The 17,251-nt window shown below is 37.9% G+C and overlaps 1 protein-coding gene across 1 annotated transcript in view; it reads left to right on the forward strand.

The window, feature by feature from the left end:
- The first annotated feature begins 3,082 nt into the window (after positions 1-3,082).
- The window catches only part of LOC114069799 (macrophage mannose receptor 1-like), a 30,169-nt gene continuing 16,000 nt past the window's right edge, over positions 3,083-17,251 (forward strand). Inside the window, exons 1-17 of the mRNA XM_027906838.1 lie at positions 3,083-3,270; positions 4,954-5,352; positions 6,646-6,819; positions 7,738-7,902; positions 8,223-8,339; positions 9,278-9,421; positions 10,497-10,679; positions 10,869-11,023; positions 11,825-11,938; positions 12,656-12,771; positions 13,509-13,657; positions 14,084-14,286; positions 14,660-14,781; positions 15,508-15,595; positions 16,302-16,446; positions 16,887-16,922; positions 17,012-17,181. Coding sequence (XP_027762639.1) covers positions 3,210-3,270; positions 4,954-5,352; positions 6,646-6,819; positions 7,738-7,902; positions 8,223-8,339; positions 9,278-9,421; positions 10,497-10,679; positions 10,869-11,023; positions 11,825-11,938; positions 12,656-12,771; positions 13,509-13,657; positions 14,084-14,286; positions 14,660-14,781; positions 15,508-15,595; positions 16,302-16,446; positions 16,887-16,922; positions 17,012-17,181 — 2,541 coding nt within the window. The 5' untranslated portion in view covers positions 3,083-3,209. The remainder of the gene's footprint in view (positions 3,271-4,953; positions 5,353-6,645; positions 6,820-7,737; positions 7,903-8,222; positions 8,340-9,277; positions 9,422-10,496; positions 10,680-10,868; positions 11,024-11,824; positions 11,939-12,655; positions 12,772-13,508; positions 13,658-14,083; positions 14,287-14,659; positions 14,782-15,507; positions 15,596-16,301; positions 16,447-16,886; positions 16,923-17,011; positions 17,182-17,251) is intronic.

The raw sequence follows: 17,251 nt of genomic DNA on the forward strand, positions 1-17,251 counted from the left end.
GATTGCAAATAAGAAGCTCTACTCTGAAGATGTAGCTATGTAGCCCACTCACTTTAGAAAGAGTGTGAGTGAAAAAGACTACAAAGATTTTCAGAAGAGGAGGAAATTTAAGCTGCATGGCTTACTGTCCTTCCTATTTCAATACAATGGAATTGAAGCAAATTTCCCATTAAAAAGATAAAGCATGGAAGCAGTGTCATTTACAGCATAGGAAATCATTATAGTTCCATATAGTAAGCAGAAGATGAGTACTTTACACATGAACCCTAACAGAAATTTTTGAGTGGAAGGTAGAGAAATAAACAACCTTGAACACTTTAACCAATATTTAATTAATATAAGATTAAATGGAAGGCTTTTACCTGGCAACTGAGATGGGGAAATTACGTTGCTCTATTTGACTGAAAAAAAGAAGTATGTCTTACTGGAAATGATTCATGGATGCAATACAGTTTGATACTTTATATATGCTGATTCTTCACCAAATCTTTCAACCATTTTTTACTACTGACTGCTATTCCTAGTGGGAATCCATTGTCTTAGAACTGAGTTTTTGCTCTTGTGATCTCTTGTCTCCCACTACTGAGGGGAGATTTCAGGCTGTATGGTGCATCCATATACATTGACAGAGGAAATGAGTTCTCGCTTTTCTGAAATGTTCCTGCTGTATAAACAAAGAAAATAATTCCTTGATAAACAAAATAAAGTGATTGATAGAAAAAACAAATGAAATTTTTGATTGATCACTAATAATTCATATCCACAATCTGATGCTGCCAGTATTTCTTATGTTTGATCAGGTAGTTTAGATAAAGGAAAGCAAAAAACCCCATTCATTATGTAGCATGAAAATATAGTGTGAAAGTGCAAGGTGCTTTATGCTTCTCTTTCAGTATGTTTTGAGTCTGTCTAAAGAAATGGAAAGGTTGCTCACTGTCTGGGTTTTTTTTAGGCTAAAATGTTTCTAATGAAGTTTAGAGTATGTTTTTATATATATTAAAAAAAGATCTTTACATCATATTGGAAACTGATTATGCTACATGTGAGGATTCCAGATTGAAATCTTATGTCAGGTTATAGAAGGCTAATTGATCGCAAAATTACTTTTAGATTTTAATATAAGTGTTTTTGAAAATGAATTATGAACTTGGGTGGACTCAGCCATGCATTTCTGTGGGCAGCTGAGGAATGACTTGATGGCAATATTCAATAGCATGTAAAATTTTGTCTCTTTGCACATTTCTACGTTCCTTGATACCCTTATGTTTAATTCTCATTTCCCCTTTTCTCCCAAAAAGTTAGGACTTCAGAAGAAAGGTGGTGAATCTGCACACTGTGAGTGTAACTTCCTGCCTGAGCAGAGATTGCCAAAGGAACAATGCTGACTCAACACAAACCCCAGCAATCTTTGTTCCTTGCCACTTCTAGAACGTCAGGCTGTTGTGCCCTGCCAAGGAACAGATCCTGGAGTGCATCTTTGCAGTCCTCTGGTTTTCTTTCCCACTTTGTGGACTGTGATGCAATCTGCAAATACTGAGATAAAGCTGTAGTGTGTTTTAGTCTTTCTCAGCTTCTCTCAATAGATTGTCAATACCAGTCCTTCGCTGAACACTGATCTTTCTTCAGAACAGAAATAGTTTCTTTTTCCCTGTTGCAATTGTGCTTGTTGCCACCCAGCAGCTTTGGAGATCCTGACATGTTGTATACAGCAGAACCATAAGACACATTTCTCCCATCTAAATAATAAATCTGAGTATTTTTTTCCATCTGCACATCTGGAGCTCCTGAAGAAGGAAAGTTGGAATATTGAGGTTGTAGAGCGTTCTTACGTTGGGAAGTACCAGAATACTTGACTTCAGACTCAGTGCAGCCATCCTTGCATATGCATCATATCTTACTGAGTAACTGGCCATCTGCTGCTTTGTGGAGCAGCCCTCTCTTTTCTCCCACTTTCCTCAGGTCTCAGTATCCTTCTCAGGCTCCCATTCTTTGAATGCCTTTTGTGTAGCTGTGCCTGCTGGCCTCCAGATCCCACTATTCTCTCTCACTATTATAGTTTTGTTCTGCTGCAATTCCCTGTGTACCTTTTTAAACCCAGTGGGTCATTCATCTGCATCTGAGTAATAGAAGCAAGATCCCACATCTTCATGTGGGTGTCCAGGGTTTCCCTTGCCTTCAACAGCAGCAATTTTGCTGCAAATACAATACTGGGGAAGGTATCAACCTCTCCTAAAGATAGGGGAAATGAAATTCTTTGAAGTCCATAAGCAAAAATGGATGTAAAGCTCCCACAGGACTGCCTTTTCTCTTCCCTATACTCTGTTTTTCTAGCTCTTTTATCTATCATGGAGAGAGCTTTTTTGAAGTAAACGTCAGAATTCTGTCAGAATGCCTGAAGGGTATGCAGTTTAGGGGGTGCAAACTATCAGAGACCAGTAGGTCTAAAAATGTGGCGGTATTCCTTATCAGTTTAGTTTTCCTCACTGGCAATAATTGAAAATCCAGTCTTTTCCAGTTTCAGGTTCTCTTCTTCCTACAATTGTATTGTTTCTTTTCCAAATTTCTTCAGTCATTGCTGTCAGTTGGGTACATTGCTCCTGCATATAGTCAGGAATGGAGCCAAAGAACGAAGAACACAGATCCTATTTTCTACAGTTTTTCTCTTTTCTGTGGAATTACAGACATGGGAAATTCTGGTTCCCTCTGATTCCAATGTCATAGTTACTTGATTTGCACAGCGTCCCAGCCAATTTTTCACAGTACTGCATTGCACTCTGGCTTTTTCATATTTTTCTTTTTTTTTTTATATAGACAAATTTTGCTTTCCTTTTTTACTTCTTTCATTTATTTCTGGAAAAGAGACATTAATGTCACCTTTTTATAAAAATAATGATTTTGACTTATAAGGTATGTCTTAAAAAATCCACACTAAAATGTTATCAGTTAGCTCTCATATTTCCATGGCAAACTTTTATACAACAGAGAAACTAGCTTAAAAAGACAAGTTTATTCATTATTGCATTATTTCAAAATTACTCATGTGACATGACACAGTTCCTTATTTGAAGCTCAGAACTTCCCTGTATCTGTTGGGTCTTAAAAAGGGTTTGTTAATCCACTTCAGTGCAGAAGGGTTTTCTTGCAAGGCAGTGATTTGGTCTTCAGCATCAATTCGAGGTGAAGAGGAGAAGAGACTGAAATATTTGGCCATGTCTGTCTACTTGACCCTGATTTTCCTTCTCTCCATTAGTACATCTCTTCAAACGTCTGGTAAGTCTCGGTCTTCTGCTGAGAGTGGAGGTTTTCAAGTTTGTCTTTACGTGTTCTTAATGTCCCTCTTGGTGGACAGTGAATTTAGATCTAGTCACAGCCTATAATCTGAAATAGTTTTCTTCAGCTCTGGAATTTGGTGTTATCTGTATAGGCATTCTCTTTACTTAACCCAGTGTTCAAGGTGGTGTACGAGTGAAAGGAATATGCCTACAGATGTGGACATAACCAAGGCAGTGCTGATTCTTGAAAGTGAGCCAGCTGAATGCAGGCAAAAGCTGATCTCAGTTTACTCTGTTGGAGGCTAAAGCAGCTCAGAAGTACAGAGCGTGGACTCTCAGTGTGCACAGAACTACTGGCTGATGCGTGCTTTAACAGACAGCTCATACAGACCACAGCATACTCATCTCTGAAGACTGAAATTTTGTCTCCAAGCTGACAGCTTTAGGAAGGACCTTAAAAACTGTTGTCCATCAGATTTCACACGCTCCTGCTGCTGACAGGAAAACAAATGGTGCTGTGTCTGCTCCTGTTCTTTCCCCTGGGAAGCTCCCAGCTTGAGAACTTCGGGAGTCCACTGCTATTGCTTGAATGGCAGCAGGGACTAGCCAGTGCTGACCTAATCCTCTACAGGGCAATTACTTCTGTGCATGCTTTTGGGTGAGACCAAGCTGGCTCTAACCCATCCTCTGCAAACCTTCTCAAGAACCAGTGCAGCAGGAGAGCTGTGCCAGTGTAAATGCCATCTAGTTTGTTCTGGTCTGTAGACTTTCAGAGCAACACCACTCCCTGGCAGCTCTGGGATGGGAAGGGTTATGAAGCCCCATTAAGTATTCCATTAAGAAACCTTGGGTAAACCTCAATGGCACTGCAGAGTGAGTTGGATGATGTTGCCTGTCACTTTAAAGGGAGTGAAGGGATGCAAGGTGAGCTGCAAAAATAGTCAAGATTTGGAGAAGGCTAAAGTTGTAGCCCTTTTTTTGAAGCTGGTCTCAAGAAACAAAGCCCTGTTCTGCAGTGTCTCACACTTCTATTTCTAAGTATAGCTATTAATGGCACTTAGGATATTTACTTAGCTTAACTGTGCTCAGAACTGATGACACAGCAAGTTGTGGGTTCCCTCCCGAGAAACTTACAAATAAAACTCCGTGAAGAAATGACTTTTTGCACAGCTGCCAAAAATTTCCAAGATAATTAAACAAAAATGAAAAATACTCCATTTTCTTGATGAGCTGAAAGCTTCTTTGTCATTCTGGCCCTAATATAAAAATGGTTTAATTTTGAGTTATGTAAATGATTTTTAATAGCTTTAAAGAAAAAAGTCCTTTTACTTAAAGAATTAAGGCCTATTTAATATGCTGTGGTGAAACTTTGAAGAAGTTATGAAATTTAATAAAGGTCATTTTTGATATGCATTTTGATACCACTGTGCTTTAAGGAAGAATGTGAAGAAGAGCAATTTTTCTTGAAAGAGCTGTATTTGAAAGAGCTTCTGTATTGTTTTCATATTAAGAATATTTTCATCAATATCCTTCCCATTGATGATTAACCTCCCTTGATTTATTTCTCCATGAAGTATATATTTATTTTTTTTTTGGTAGCAGAGTGCCACTTAGATGGTAGCTGACTTTATCTCCTAAGAAAGCTCTCTTCAGATGTTTTCATTATCATTTTATTTTATAGGTAGTGGAATATTTTTGATCTATAATGAAGACAGCAAGCTCTGTGCCCAAGCGCAGAACTCCAGCTCAGTCATAACTACCACCTGCGATGAGCACGATGAGTTTCAGAAGTTCAGGTGGGTCTCTGGCACACAGCTGCTGAGCATGGCCCTCAAGCTGTGCCTGGGAGTGTTCTCAAAGGACGACGAGGCTGCCATCACCTTGGAATCCTGTAACAGGACAAATGAACTCCAGTGGTGGGAATGTAGAAATGAGACAGTTGCAAGCTATGGCAAGGATTTATTTTTCAACTATGGCAAAGGGAAGGGGAAGAAAATCAGGCTGTCCAAAGGATCAGGCAAAGGGAGTAGGTGGAAAATCTACGGAACTGCAGACAGCATATGCTCTCAGCGCTATGAGGGTGAGTACTGAAAATTCATTTCTATTTTTAGGTAACCTGACTGCCCCTATCTACAAAGCATTCCACTATCTGCTTGACAGCTCCATTTTTTTACAGGGTCATCAGTAGATGAGATAGATACAAGTATGGTGTAGAAATGAAGGCAAATACAACTGGATACTTTTTGGCAAATACAACTGTACACATTTCTGCATTTACTTTTTGGCAAATACAACTGTACACATTTCTGCATTACTTGTTAAGTGTAGTTTTTTCAAATGATGGAATAAAATTACAAAGGCCTATGACGTAATCATAAGGAAGAATGGGAATTTTGTTTGTACAGCAACAGCAAAAAGAAATTTATGACTGTTTCAAAACATCTTTGATCAATTTGTAGAAGAGATGATTGTGTTGTATTACTTTTTATTTTTGCTACTACTTGATTTGACCCCGTGCTATCTCTAAGAAGTTAATTTCTAGTTAACATAGATGTAATTCACCATTAACAATATTTAACTAATGTTTCCCATGCCTAGTAAAAAGAAAAAGTAGCAAAAAGCAAAAGGAAAAACAGTGCCTAATAGTTTAGGATGCAATAAGACTTAGTACTCTGACAAAAAACCACTGGAGAGTCAGATCTCCATTTCCTCCATTTTTATGGATCTTGGGCTACGTAGAGGGGACATCAAGGTTCAAGTGATCAAACTCCTTTCTGTTGTGACACTGGTAGGTTGGGAAATAACAAGGGATTAAATTTTTGTTGTACCCTAACTGTTCCACCAGGAATGAAGTTTATCATAATTTTGTACAGATAACAGCAAATTAGATTGCATAGTGATGGCAGGGTCACTTCCTAGCAGAGTCATTTGCAAATTCAAGATATAACTCCCTCTCATGAAGGCTAATAAAAATACTGTGATATCTCCTTATCTCCTTTCAACATCTTTTCCACCATGCAAGGGAAAAAAAAAAAAAAAAGAATGTAGACATCATCCAAGGACAGAAGTATGGTATGTATGCAGTGGGAGGAGCTGAGTCACAGAGACCTCTGACGCAGTAGTCCAGAAAGCACTGACATGAGAAAGTTAAAAATTAGGCCCAACAAAGTGTTGTTTGAGAGTTTTAATTCTGAATACTTTGCCATAGTAATATCTGATTGGCACAACAGCCTTGTAAAGGTCTGGGGTAACAAAGTACTGATACATTTAGCTCTTCACAACTCAGCTGTGTCCATGAAGAGCTGCCTGTGAGTGTCACTCTGGTGAACATCTGATACCAACTCGAAGTACTGATCTATACTTTTCTCCATAGATATCTATACACTGGGAGGAAATGCCTTTGGTGCACCTTGCGTGTTCCCTTTTAAGGTCAAGGGTAAATGGTACGCTGAGTGTATCCCTCTGAGTGATGATGCAAGCTATCTCTGGTGTGCAACTTCTTCAGATTTTGATAAGGAGCACTTGTTTGGATATTGTCCACAAAAAGGTAATTTATGAAAATTTCAGGAAAGATGTTAAGCAAAAGTTTCATCCATTGACATGGTCAAAATCTTCTCTTGGGGTGTGGAAGGAGCATCAGACAGCAAGCAGAATTCTATCTAGCCTAGTTCACTGGTGAGGTATGCAACAATGAGTGCAGTATCAGCACTTCATTCTCACTGCCCTATGGTGCTCCCAGGACTGCTACATATGGGGAATACTCTTAGGGTGGTGACTGGGGCTGATGAAAAAGGAAGAGGAAATCCCTAGGAGTAGCTGAGAAGAAAGAACAAATGAAAGGCAGAAAGAAGTGCAATGGATGAGGAAGGTGAGACATAGGATGGAGGAGAGAACAGAGAGCTGTAGTGAATGAAAGGGTGCAGGACACAGGCAGTGACTTTCACGTGCTTTCAATGCTCCAGTGCTCCATACACTTACAAATCATCCAACACAGCTTTCCAATAACCCCAGCACAAATTCCCTACCCCTTCATCCTCATTTCATGCCTGATTGTTTGGACATGATAATTTCTGTCATGTTGGCAGTTCTGGGAGAGCAGAAAGAGAGTTTGAAGCTAAGAAATAGGTGTAGAGACCAAGATTTCTATATGGTGAATAGAGAAATACTTGAGTACAGGTAGAATATATCAGTGGGAGGATTAATGTGGGCTGAAAGTAGATAAGTTATATATAAAAAAAAGGAACAAGGTCAGTGTAGAAAAATTAAGGTTTGTAAGGTGAAATAAGTCCTTATGTGATTAATACACTATTAATATTTAACAGATAAAGTATATTTAAGTGGGGAAAAATATATATTAAAATTTCCCAATCATACAGTTATATGGTTTTAGTCTGCAAAAAAGATTTTATTTTCTGAGTTAGCAAATATGATTATCTTGTCAAATCACTGCTATCATTTTTTATAGACATCACCTACAGAAATCTTTGGAAAACAAATCCTGTGACAGAAACCCACTATCAGATAAACTCAGAGTCACTTTTGACATGGCACCAAGCAAGAAAAAGCTGCCAGCAGCAGAATGCAGAACTATTAAGTATCACAGACCTTCGTGAAGAAATGTATTTATTAGGTAAAGTAAAAAAAAAAAAAAAAAAAAAATTAAAAATAATACATTGTTTAAAATGTAGGCCAGCTCCAAGAGCTTTAACATGGATATTTATATTTGACTTATGAAAATAGGTCTCAGTGACATTCTTAAAAGAGCTTGTCCCTTTCTCACAAAAAGATATTAAAATAATGGAAATAATCTAATCTATATTGCAAAAAAAAAGATACCTCCTATGACACTTTAGCCCTCAGGCTTTAAAATACAATTTTCAGTTTTCTTGAGTAGCTTACAAAACCTGAGGCACTGAGTAACTTGACTGATTGTTTCTTTTGGGTGTTTAGGGATCACTAGTGACCTGGGTGTCAATACAAAGCTCTGGACTGGTCTTTACAGTGCTCTTGACAGTGGCTGGCGGTGGACTGGGGGAACTCCTTTCAGATACCTGAACTGGGCTCCAGGTAATTGCACTGTTATTAAACGATGAGCAGCTTCTGGGCCAAAATTTCTCTTTCTCTCCCTTCCTCTCTCTTCCCTCTCCTCTCTTCCCCTCTTCTCCACCAAATTCTTGTTACCTAATTTCTTTGGTTTCACAGAATTTTGACAGGTTATGAGGAATTATGGGAAAGGTAGGATATTACAGTAATAGGGGTCATACCAGAGATAGGTTGTTATTAATTCTGAATTTCCCAGAAAAAACAGCTTATCCAAAAAAACAGTTGAAAATAAATATACCTAATTCTAGTTTTTCCATCCCCAATTTTCTCATCAGGCACGTTATTCAATTCAAATAAAAACACCTCATGACAAATGATATAAACAGAATGTAAAGAAGAGAGGAAATAAATAAAGAGAAACAACAAAACATATTTTATATTGTTCTCAGCTAATGTTTATGACATTTATTTGTTGTACTTTATCTTAGAAAGTTTCCACTCTTTTCTTAGGACCTAAATCACCATTTTGCATGTTGTTATGTTTCCTGTTTTTATAATAGCAGTTGTGACTGCAAGGAAATTGAAAGGGCGAGCACGCTTGTGGAATTTAATACACATTTCACGTCCAGTATTCAACAGTAAAGGATCTAGAGTTGTTTGCAATACTATCACTCCATAAGGAATTGTGTATTAGATAAACTTTTATAAAACTTTTTTTTTTCTACATGCTGCTGTTCTTCAAATACACAGAATTTCTTTTTCAGCAGTGTATAAGAGAAGAGGGGCATGTCTCACGTTTGAAGTGTCAGCCCTCTTGGCCATCCCAGTGATGCTCCCTTGTCACGTCTCTTGGAAATTATTACTCTAAAGATTAATACTCCAGTGGCTTTGTACATTCCCTCCTGTTAAAAAGTGAAAATTTTCAGTGTAAACAGAAGGATTCTGTACCTTTTTTTTTAAAGGAAACCCCTCTGTGGAATCTGGAAAAATATGTGGGACCTTCCAAGGTAGGAATGGCAAATGGGAAAACCAGGTGTGTGATCGGAAACTGGGATATATCTGCCAAAAGAGAAACAACTCCTTGTATCCTTCCACTGTCGTCCCAGGTATGTTGGTCAAAAACTAAGGCTATTTTTACAGTCAGTGAGAAATACTGGGAGGATGCCGTATATGAAGTGACTACATATTGTTAAAACAAAAGGATCACAGATGCCAAAAGGTTGTTCATCATTTTGAAAAGATCCCAGAGTACTAAAGAAGGCAGGATTAGTTGTTTAGTCGTATTATCCAGACCGTGAAATACTGAGGAATATTCTATGCTCTAAAAAATACTTCCAAGATATGTTCTGCTAAAAGATGTGAGCCAAAGTTAATGCTCTCCCTCTGTCTCTGGTGCTTTTTATTCTATCCAGGAAAAAATCAGGGGGATGCATGGCCCTTACATATCCTGTACATTCTGGACACACTTGGAATGATTTCTGACCCGTGTTAACCAAGGCTGGATGTTGTTTAGGGGAATACAAATTTGCCCAGCTCAAAACCATGTTCAGGGAGCATTCAACCAAGTGGCTGATCACACATCAGTGTTGTGCACGTATCCTTCCCTCTTCAGTTTACTGTGTAGGTGCAGATCATGTGAACTTTCCCAGCAGTGGAAGGTGGCTGAGCATACTAAATTCACTCCAAGAAAGAAGTGCTGAAAAAAGTGTGCAGCATTTCTGTGCAGCTGGGATTTCTGACATGTCTGGTATAGCATAAATGTGTCTGGACTCATTTATATGTTATTTGGGTTGTGCAGGAGCTCCTGAGCCCCTGGTGTTTCTAGAGGGAAAAAATATACAAAATCTACATATTCAACAAGATAGAGTTCCTGAGTAGGCAAAGAGGCCATTACACATGGCTGTACCCATAGCCTCACTGGGATTTAAAATGGATTTGTGCCCTTCAGGTTTGCATGCCAAATTACTCAGTACTTATTTAATCCTGTTAAAAAGGGTTTTTTTGGTAGCTCCCAGCACAACTGGGAGAGAAAATTTGTTCTGTAACCCTCAGACTTTGGCTTCTCTCCTCCAGTATGTGCTCCAGTATTTCAAATTCATGTCAGTATAGATCATTTTCTTTTTGATGAAAATAAAGCACTGACAGGACTGCCCATTAATTGTTTGACATCAATTTTTTTAGGTGACTTAAAGCCTTTTAAATGCCCCAGGGAATGGGTGCCCTATGCAGGTCATTGCTACAGAATTTATAGAACACCAAAAATTTGGAAAGAAGCCCAGTCTTCCTGTAGAAAAGAAGATGGAGATCTCGCGAGTATTCATAATGTTGAAGAGTACAGTTTTACAGTGTCCCAGCTTGGGTACAGTGAGTATTCCTGCAGGTCACTTCTTTCTTGGTCTGAAATTACACTGTTTGCTATTATTCATTTAATCATTGTAACCAGAATTTTAATTTTGTTTTAATAAAAAAAGTTCTTCAGTTAAAAATGGATGTGAGATGTGATTGTTCCATTTTAAGACATCCCCATACTTACAATTAAGTTTGTGTTCCCAGGGTCAGATGATGAGCTGTGGATTGGTCTAAATGACTTCAGAGTTCAAATGTATTTTGAATGGAGTGATGGCACACCTGTGACTTATACCAAATGGCATCACGGAGAGCCAGCTCACACATGGAATAAGGCAGATTGCATCCATATGAAGGGAGAGGTAAAAATCCCTCCCCCACTCTTATACTTTCTTCTGTCCTTTGAGCCCTCCTAAAAGGAAAACATCCATGATTAAAACCAAAACAAAACAAAAAGGATGATGGTTTTAAAAGTATTTATAAACTTGGTTTAATTCAAGATATCTTAGTTTGGAGGGAGACTGGAGACCAGATCTAGGAAGGTGTATGATGGAGCACCAGAAGCAGTTCACTGCATGGAGACTTGGTCTTCTCTGCAACAGTTTCCATCTGAAATTGGTTGAAATAACTCATCATCCACGTTTAACATGACTAATCATAGTGGCATAGATTATTGGAGCAGGGACTTCCTCATTTTTCCTCCAAAATAACTAAAATATATTTTTAGAGCTGAAAAAAAAGATCTATCTTGTTTTAGACTCAGCATAAAAAGACATGTAATGCAGTGGAAAAATACTTTTTTTATATTTTATATTTAGTTTATCCAGCATTTCCTTGCTATTATCATCTGGTTATATGAATATAATAGATACTTTGCTGGTATCTATTATACCAGAGAGCGGAACAGCATGTTTCCTTCCTGCTCTCATCAGCCACTGAATCTTTAATACATCCAGCCTTCATTTTCACAGCTCTGAGGAAATGTAACCCTCACTGTCTTTATGGGGCAATTCTGGAGAAAAAGCAAGGCAAGGAAGAGAGTTGAAACAGTCTCAGACATATGAAAAGAGAAGGGTTCTTTCTGAGGATGGTGAATGTTCTTGTTGGATCTGAATTTTCTTTAGGTTTCACTTCTCTCTGTTGTTTATTCTTACCATACTCAGGATGGATCCTGGGCTGACAGTGCCTGTGAAATGAAATTTGGCTACATCTGTAAAAGGAAACCCTTGGCTGAAGAATCAGGGGAAGTCGAGATTAGTTACCCAGGCTGCCAGAAAGTGAGTGTCAAACAAATGCAGCAGAAGGTGCTGCATATGACTTTCATTCCCATGATCATAATTAACATAGAAGCAAATTATTTTGACTTTTGTTCTTGGTGGGGCATTAAAAACTGTTAATTTCCTATGTATTGATACTTTTTAAACTAAAGGGGAACTTTTTTCTTTATTTAACTGAAATGTCGATAGACCTTTTTATTTCCTTACAAGAGTACTTGACTCATCTCTCTCCTACTGCAGAACTGGTCACTGTACCCATAAAAGCAACTCTCTGCAAAGCATGTCAGTACTTATTCAGGCTATAACTCACTGGTCATGGGTTGCACGCAGCCTTCTCAGATCAATCAGTCTTCCACAGGAATGAGGAATACTTGAGTCCACTGTTTTGCAGATTGTTTGTATCCTCTTGCAACAGCTATTCTTAAGCAATGAGAAGCCAGAGCAAGCTTTTCACAGGGAGCTGCAAAGTGTCTGTGACTGTGGTTGCCAACCTAAAGGCAATCCCACGGCTCACTGTTTGCAAAGACCTCTTGTGTGTTCTTTTACAAGAGTTATGGTTACAAAAGCTGTGCTTGATTATCCTCTTGGTTTCTTCCCGTGGTTCCTGAGAGCAGTTTTGACTTTGGGTGTGGTAATTGGAGTTTGTGGCTTTTGGAGGTGCACAAAGCCGTGCAATCTGACAGCTCCTCTGTACATCTCTGCTGTTGACACTGACAGGGCTGGATGAAACACGGCTTTTACTGTTACTCCGTGGGGCAGTTACCCGCAACATTTTCAGATGCAAAAAAAATCTGTGAAGAAAACAAAGGTTCCCTCGCTACTGTGAGAGACAGGTATGGAAACACAATTCTTGACCTTTAATGTGTGTAACCAGGATGGAAGGGAAGAGAAATTTCTCCTTATTCACAGTGTCTGTCTAATGCGACACCACTCTTTTTGCAGGACAATTTATGGAAGAACTGATGAAGTATTGCACTATAGATCAGGGGCTTGTAGGTCATGAAAACATTCAGGCCAGAGCTACTACTCACTTATACTCTTGTTGCCTTCATGCATTAAAAAACTGGATCACCCCCACAACAACCCCAGATTGACAGATTCTTTTAAAACTTTTTGAACTAAAAATAAACAGATAAGCATGGAACTATTTCTTCTAGATTCTAGGGGTTTGGTGTGGGGTTTTTTTTTTTTTGTTTTTTTTTTTTTTTTTCAACAAGCAGGTTTGGAACCTTGCCCTTTTTAGAATAAAAGCATAGGAGCTCATTATGCAGAATGAGTAACACATATGCATTAATACAATATTGTGGGGCTTGTATTGTTCATTGTGCAGTACAAAAGGGGAATAGAATCATTCTAAACATGATTTACATTAACAAAAAGTAAAATAAAAATTATTTTGTATGATAATTAGAACTGTAAAAGTAAGATGATTACCCTTGCTTCGTTTCATACGAAGAATATGAAGTGAAAAATAACCTTAACTTTACCAAATTTGCTACAATGAAGTGTTTAAAGAAATGACAAATTATGATAAAATGTGATACATCATTTTGGTACTTACTCTTCACAGATATGAACAAGCTTTTCTGACTTCCATAACTGGATTCAATCCAGCAAAATACTTCTGGATTGGTCTTTCAGACATGGAGGAGCAGGGGACATTCAGGTGGGCCAGTGGGGATCCAGTCACCTTCACTCACTGGAACGTGGGAATGCCTGGTATGTGCCATGGGGGCCCCTGAGTTTCTGCACTGAGGAACCAAAAAGTGGGGACTTAAAAGCTAAAAAAATTGTTTAGAAACTCTTCTGGCATAAAGCAAACAAAAGGACAATTCAACTTTCCATTTTTGCTAAGGGGATTAAATCAGAGGTTCTGGTAACTCCTTCGAGAAGGTCACCTGGGACTGCATATGTCTTTTGGTACCATGCATTCTTTATTGTTTGATGGTTTTCTTAAGTGATTCCTAGTATAATGTGACAGGTATTTGCTAAAATTTCTTTTTATGATTTAATAGAAATGCACATGAGCTATTGTGACCTGTTGATATCCAAACACAGTGAGAACGGGTTACTCTTAAGTAAGCAGCATATACTTTGAAAAGATGCAGTCATCGATAAGATTTAACAATTTTATGTTTCATGAAGGAGGTGAGTCAGGCTGCGTGGCCATGACAACAGGAACTTCAGCTGGATTATGGGATATTGTGAACTGTGAAGAAAAAAACATGTTTCTCTGCAAGCAGCTGGTGGAGGGAGTGACTCCCCCTCCTCCTCCTCCAACGATGTCCCATCTTCTGCTCTGCCCAGAGGGATGGCAAACCATTCCTCAGAGCAGCTTCTGCTTCAAAGTAGGTGTTTAATTTCTGAATGCAAACACTTGTCAATTAAAATAAGAGTATGTTCTGTGTATCCATGGAAGGTTGATTTTACCCAGTCTGTGGTAACATCTCTCCAGCAAGCCACAGGTGGTGTGGCTGGGAAGTGCTGGACAAAGCAGTATGTGTGTCGATCTGAAGTTTGGAGCCACAGAGGCTCTGAGGTGATGGGAAAAGCAAAGTCGCAATAATCAAATTTGATAGATGATCCCAGGCTTACGGTTGCAAAATTAAATATTAAGCAATAAAACTAGACCCGAAGACTAGAACAAAGATACAAGCCTTAATTTCTGTTTCTAGATATCTGTAATACCCAGGAAAGTATTTAGTTGACCCCTTTTTATAGATTTTTCAGGGAGGAAGGGAGAAAATGAAAACATGGTTTGATGCAAAAGATTTTTGCAGAACCATTGGAGGAGATCTGGCATGTATCCACAGTGAAGAAGAACAAAACCTGATAACTAGATTGTAAGTATCTGCACGGTCCATTATTTAATTGTAAGAAAAGGAAATTAAAAATTACCTTCCTGAAAGACATAAATGATTTCTGGTGATCAATTTCTATTTTACAATGATGGTTTATATCCTTTCAAAGTGGCAGAAGGAAATGGGTAAATAGAAGTGAGTAACAGGGTTTTCTTGACAGACCTCTGGGAAGATGGTGCCATGCATTGAAGCAGCCTGAACATAAACGAAACTGAGAGAAGTATCATGAAAGTTGGTTGCAACTGAATTTAGTTCATTTGTAGTTGATCAGTGGGTGAAAGTACCCTTGATTAAGGGAATATTTCATGCTGGTTTCTTACCTTAGTTAAGGGGAAAAATTTGGAGACTAAGGAAAACCTGACTTATAGATGTGCTTATATAAATGTTTCAATCAAGCCTATGAGTGCAGATGTGTCTGAATTTGGATACCTAAGCTACTTGGTGGAACCAGGACCTTAAAATATATTTTCATTTAACTCAGTATTTGTAAATTCATGACATCTATTACCTTTTGCATGAAGTTCTGTGTTTCATTGCTTACTGCTACATGCAGTGCCAGGGTGTTTTTCTCCACATGACAATTGAATGATTACTTTATATGACTGTCTCAAATGATACTTCAAGTTTCTAAACACTGAAAATAATATAATACTATACTTGCCCCTTCTCTTATTCGTGCTCTGATTGTCTGTATTTGTAATCATTCAGAGACAGAGATTATATTCATTTTTCATACTGGATGGGTTTAAGTGGCTTGGACTCTGACAGTGGATTTACATGGAGTGATGGTTCACCAGTGAGTAAATAATTTATTATTCCAGCTTTCTTTTTACTATTTTTTTTTAATGTATATCTTGACAGGCAGCTCTCAGAACACTTCCTATACAAGCTGCAAGTGGTCTTAAGTCTTTATAACCTAATTCTTGTCTAGGAATTAGTTTTAATCCCTTTGTAGTTCATAGTAATAGATGAAAATACGGCATTTGAAGTAATGAAATAACACCAAAGGTGATGGAATATTGCTCCTGATCTAGGCAAATCTATTGTGCTAATCTCTATATTCCCATTTATCATTTGCTGTAAGAAATATTTTTTTACACTTATAAAAACTAGGCTTTTCTGCCTTTATTGCCTTAAGTAAATCAAGATCTGCAAGGTCCAAGCCCATATGGCATCACCAATGGATTGTCTTAGGTTGAAAAATCTGAGCAGGATAAACAACCCAGGGATCAGAAAACATACTTCTTTCTAGAGCTCGACAGGGAAACGTTGTCTTTCCTGTTAAAAAACAGGGCAAGAACTTCTTGGCTTACTAACATGGCTTATAAACACACAGATGAATCCCTTTGCTATTCAAGGCTTATGCACTTAAAAGGTCTGGCATTGAAGAATAAGATGGACTATGAAATCGAAAGGAAGTATATTCTTCTTTAACAGGGTGATACAAGACAACTGTTTCATTTTAAAAGCAAAATAGTAACAAAGCTATGTTTCCACTCCAGGTAAATTTTGAAAAATGGTCACATGGAGAACCAAACAATTATGATGGAAATGAAAAATGTGGCGTGTTTAATGGCTACCTCAATATGAACTGGAATGATTTATTTTGTGAACACATGCTGGACTATGCTTGCCAAATTAAAAAAGGTAAGATAACTTTCTTCCTTTAGCAAACTTCTGGAGGTAGATTAGAACATCCTTTCCAGGTCAGATCACTCAATCTGCTGGGCCATCAATCACAGTGAAACATTTTATACATTTAAGTAAAAGCTGTTGAAAACTAATAATACATGAGATACACCGGTAAGTTTGGGATGTATGTGCAGCTTGCTAGGGAAGTGTAATGCCACAGCCTAAAGATGGACATAGTTTCTGTAAGCTTAACTTGTGATCAGCTCTACCATGCTATCTTGCTGAGTATAGCACTTTTTTTTCAGATACTCTGAGAAATTCTGTAACAAAAATAAGCATACTGAATAACCCTTAAGTTGATTACTTGAAGTTAAAATGGTAATTACTGTATAAATGTATTTAATTGAGAGTTGTCTGAGAAGCATAATATACATAGATATTGATTTATATTGCAGGAGCGCCACTGAAACCAGAGCCTAATTCTACATTCCGTAAGTCTTATACTGCCAATTAAAAAAATAAATTTACATATAATTCATGTTAATTTCTACTACAGACTGCTTAATGTTTTAATTTGCAGATAATCAATATGTTGTTGGTGAAGATGGCTGGATAACTTATAAGGACAATGAATACTATTTCAGCAGAGAAGCAATGCCTATGCAAAAAGCCAGAGACTTTTGCAAGAAGAATGGTGGTGACCTTGCTGTCATTGAGAGTGAAAGTGAAAGAACTTTTCTTTGGAGATATGTAAGAAACATATTTGCTTCAAATATGCACAATTTTATCTTGAACTGATGCACCTTTTTTCAACTGGCTT

The sequence above is a fragment of the Empidonax traillii genome, unplaced genomic scaffold, assembly GCF_003031625.1.
Source record: "Empidonax traillii isolate 1590-97213 ecotype Southwest subspecies unplaced genomic scaffold, ASM303162v1 scaffold1364:size121726, whole genome shotgun sequence".
NCBI classification, from domain to species: domain Eukaryota; kingdom Metazoa; phylum Chordata; class Aves; order Passeriformes; family Tyrannidae; genus Empidonax; species Empidonax traillii.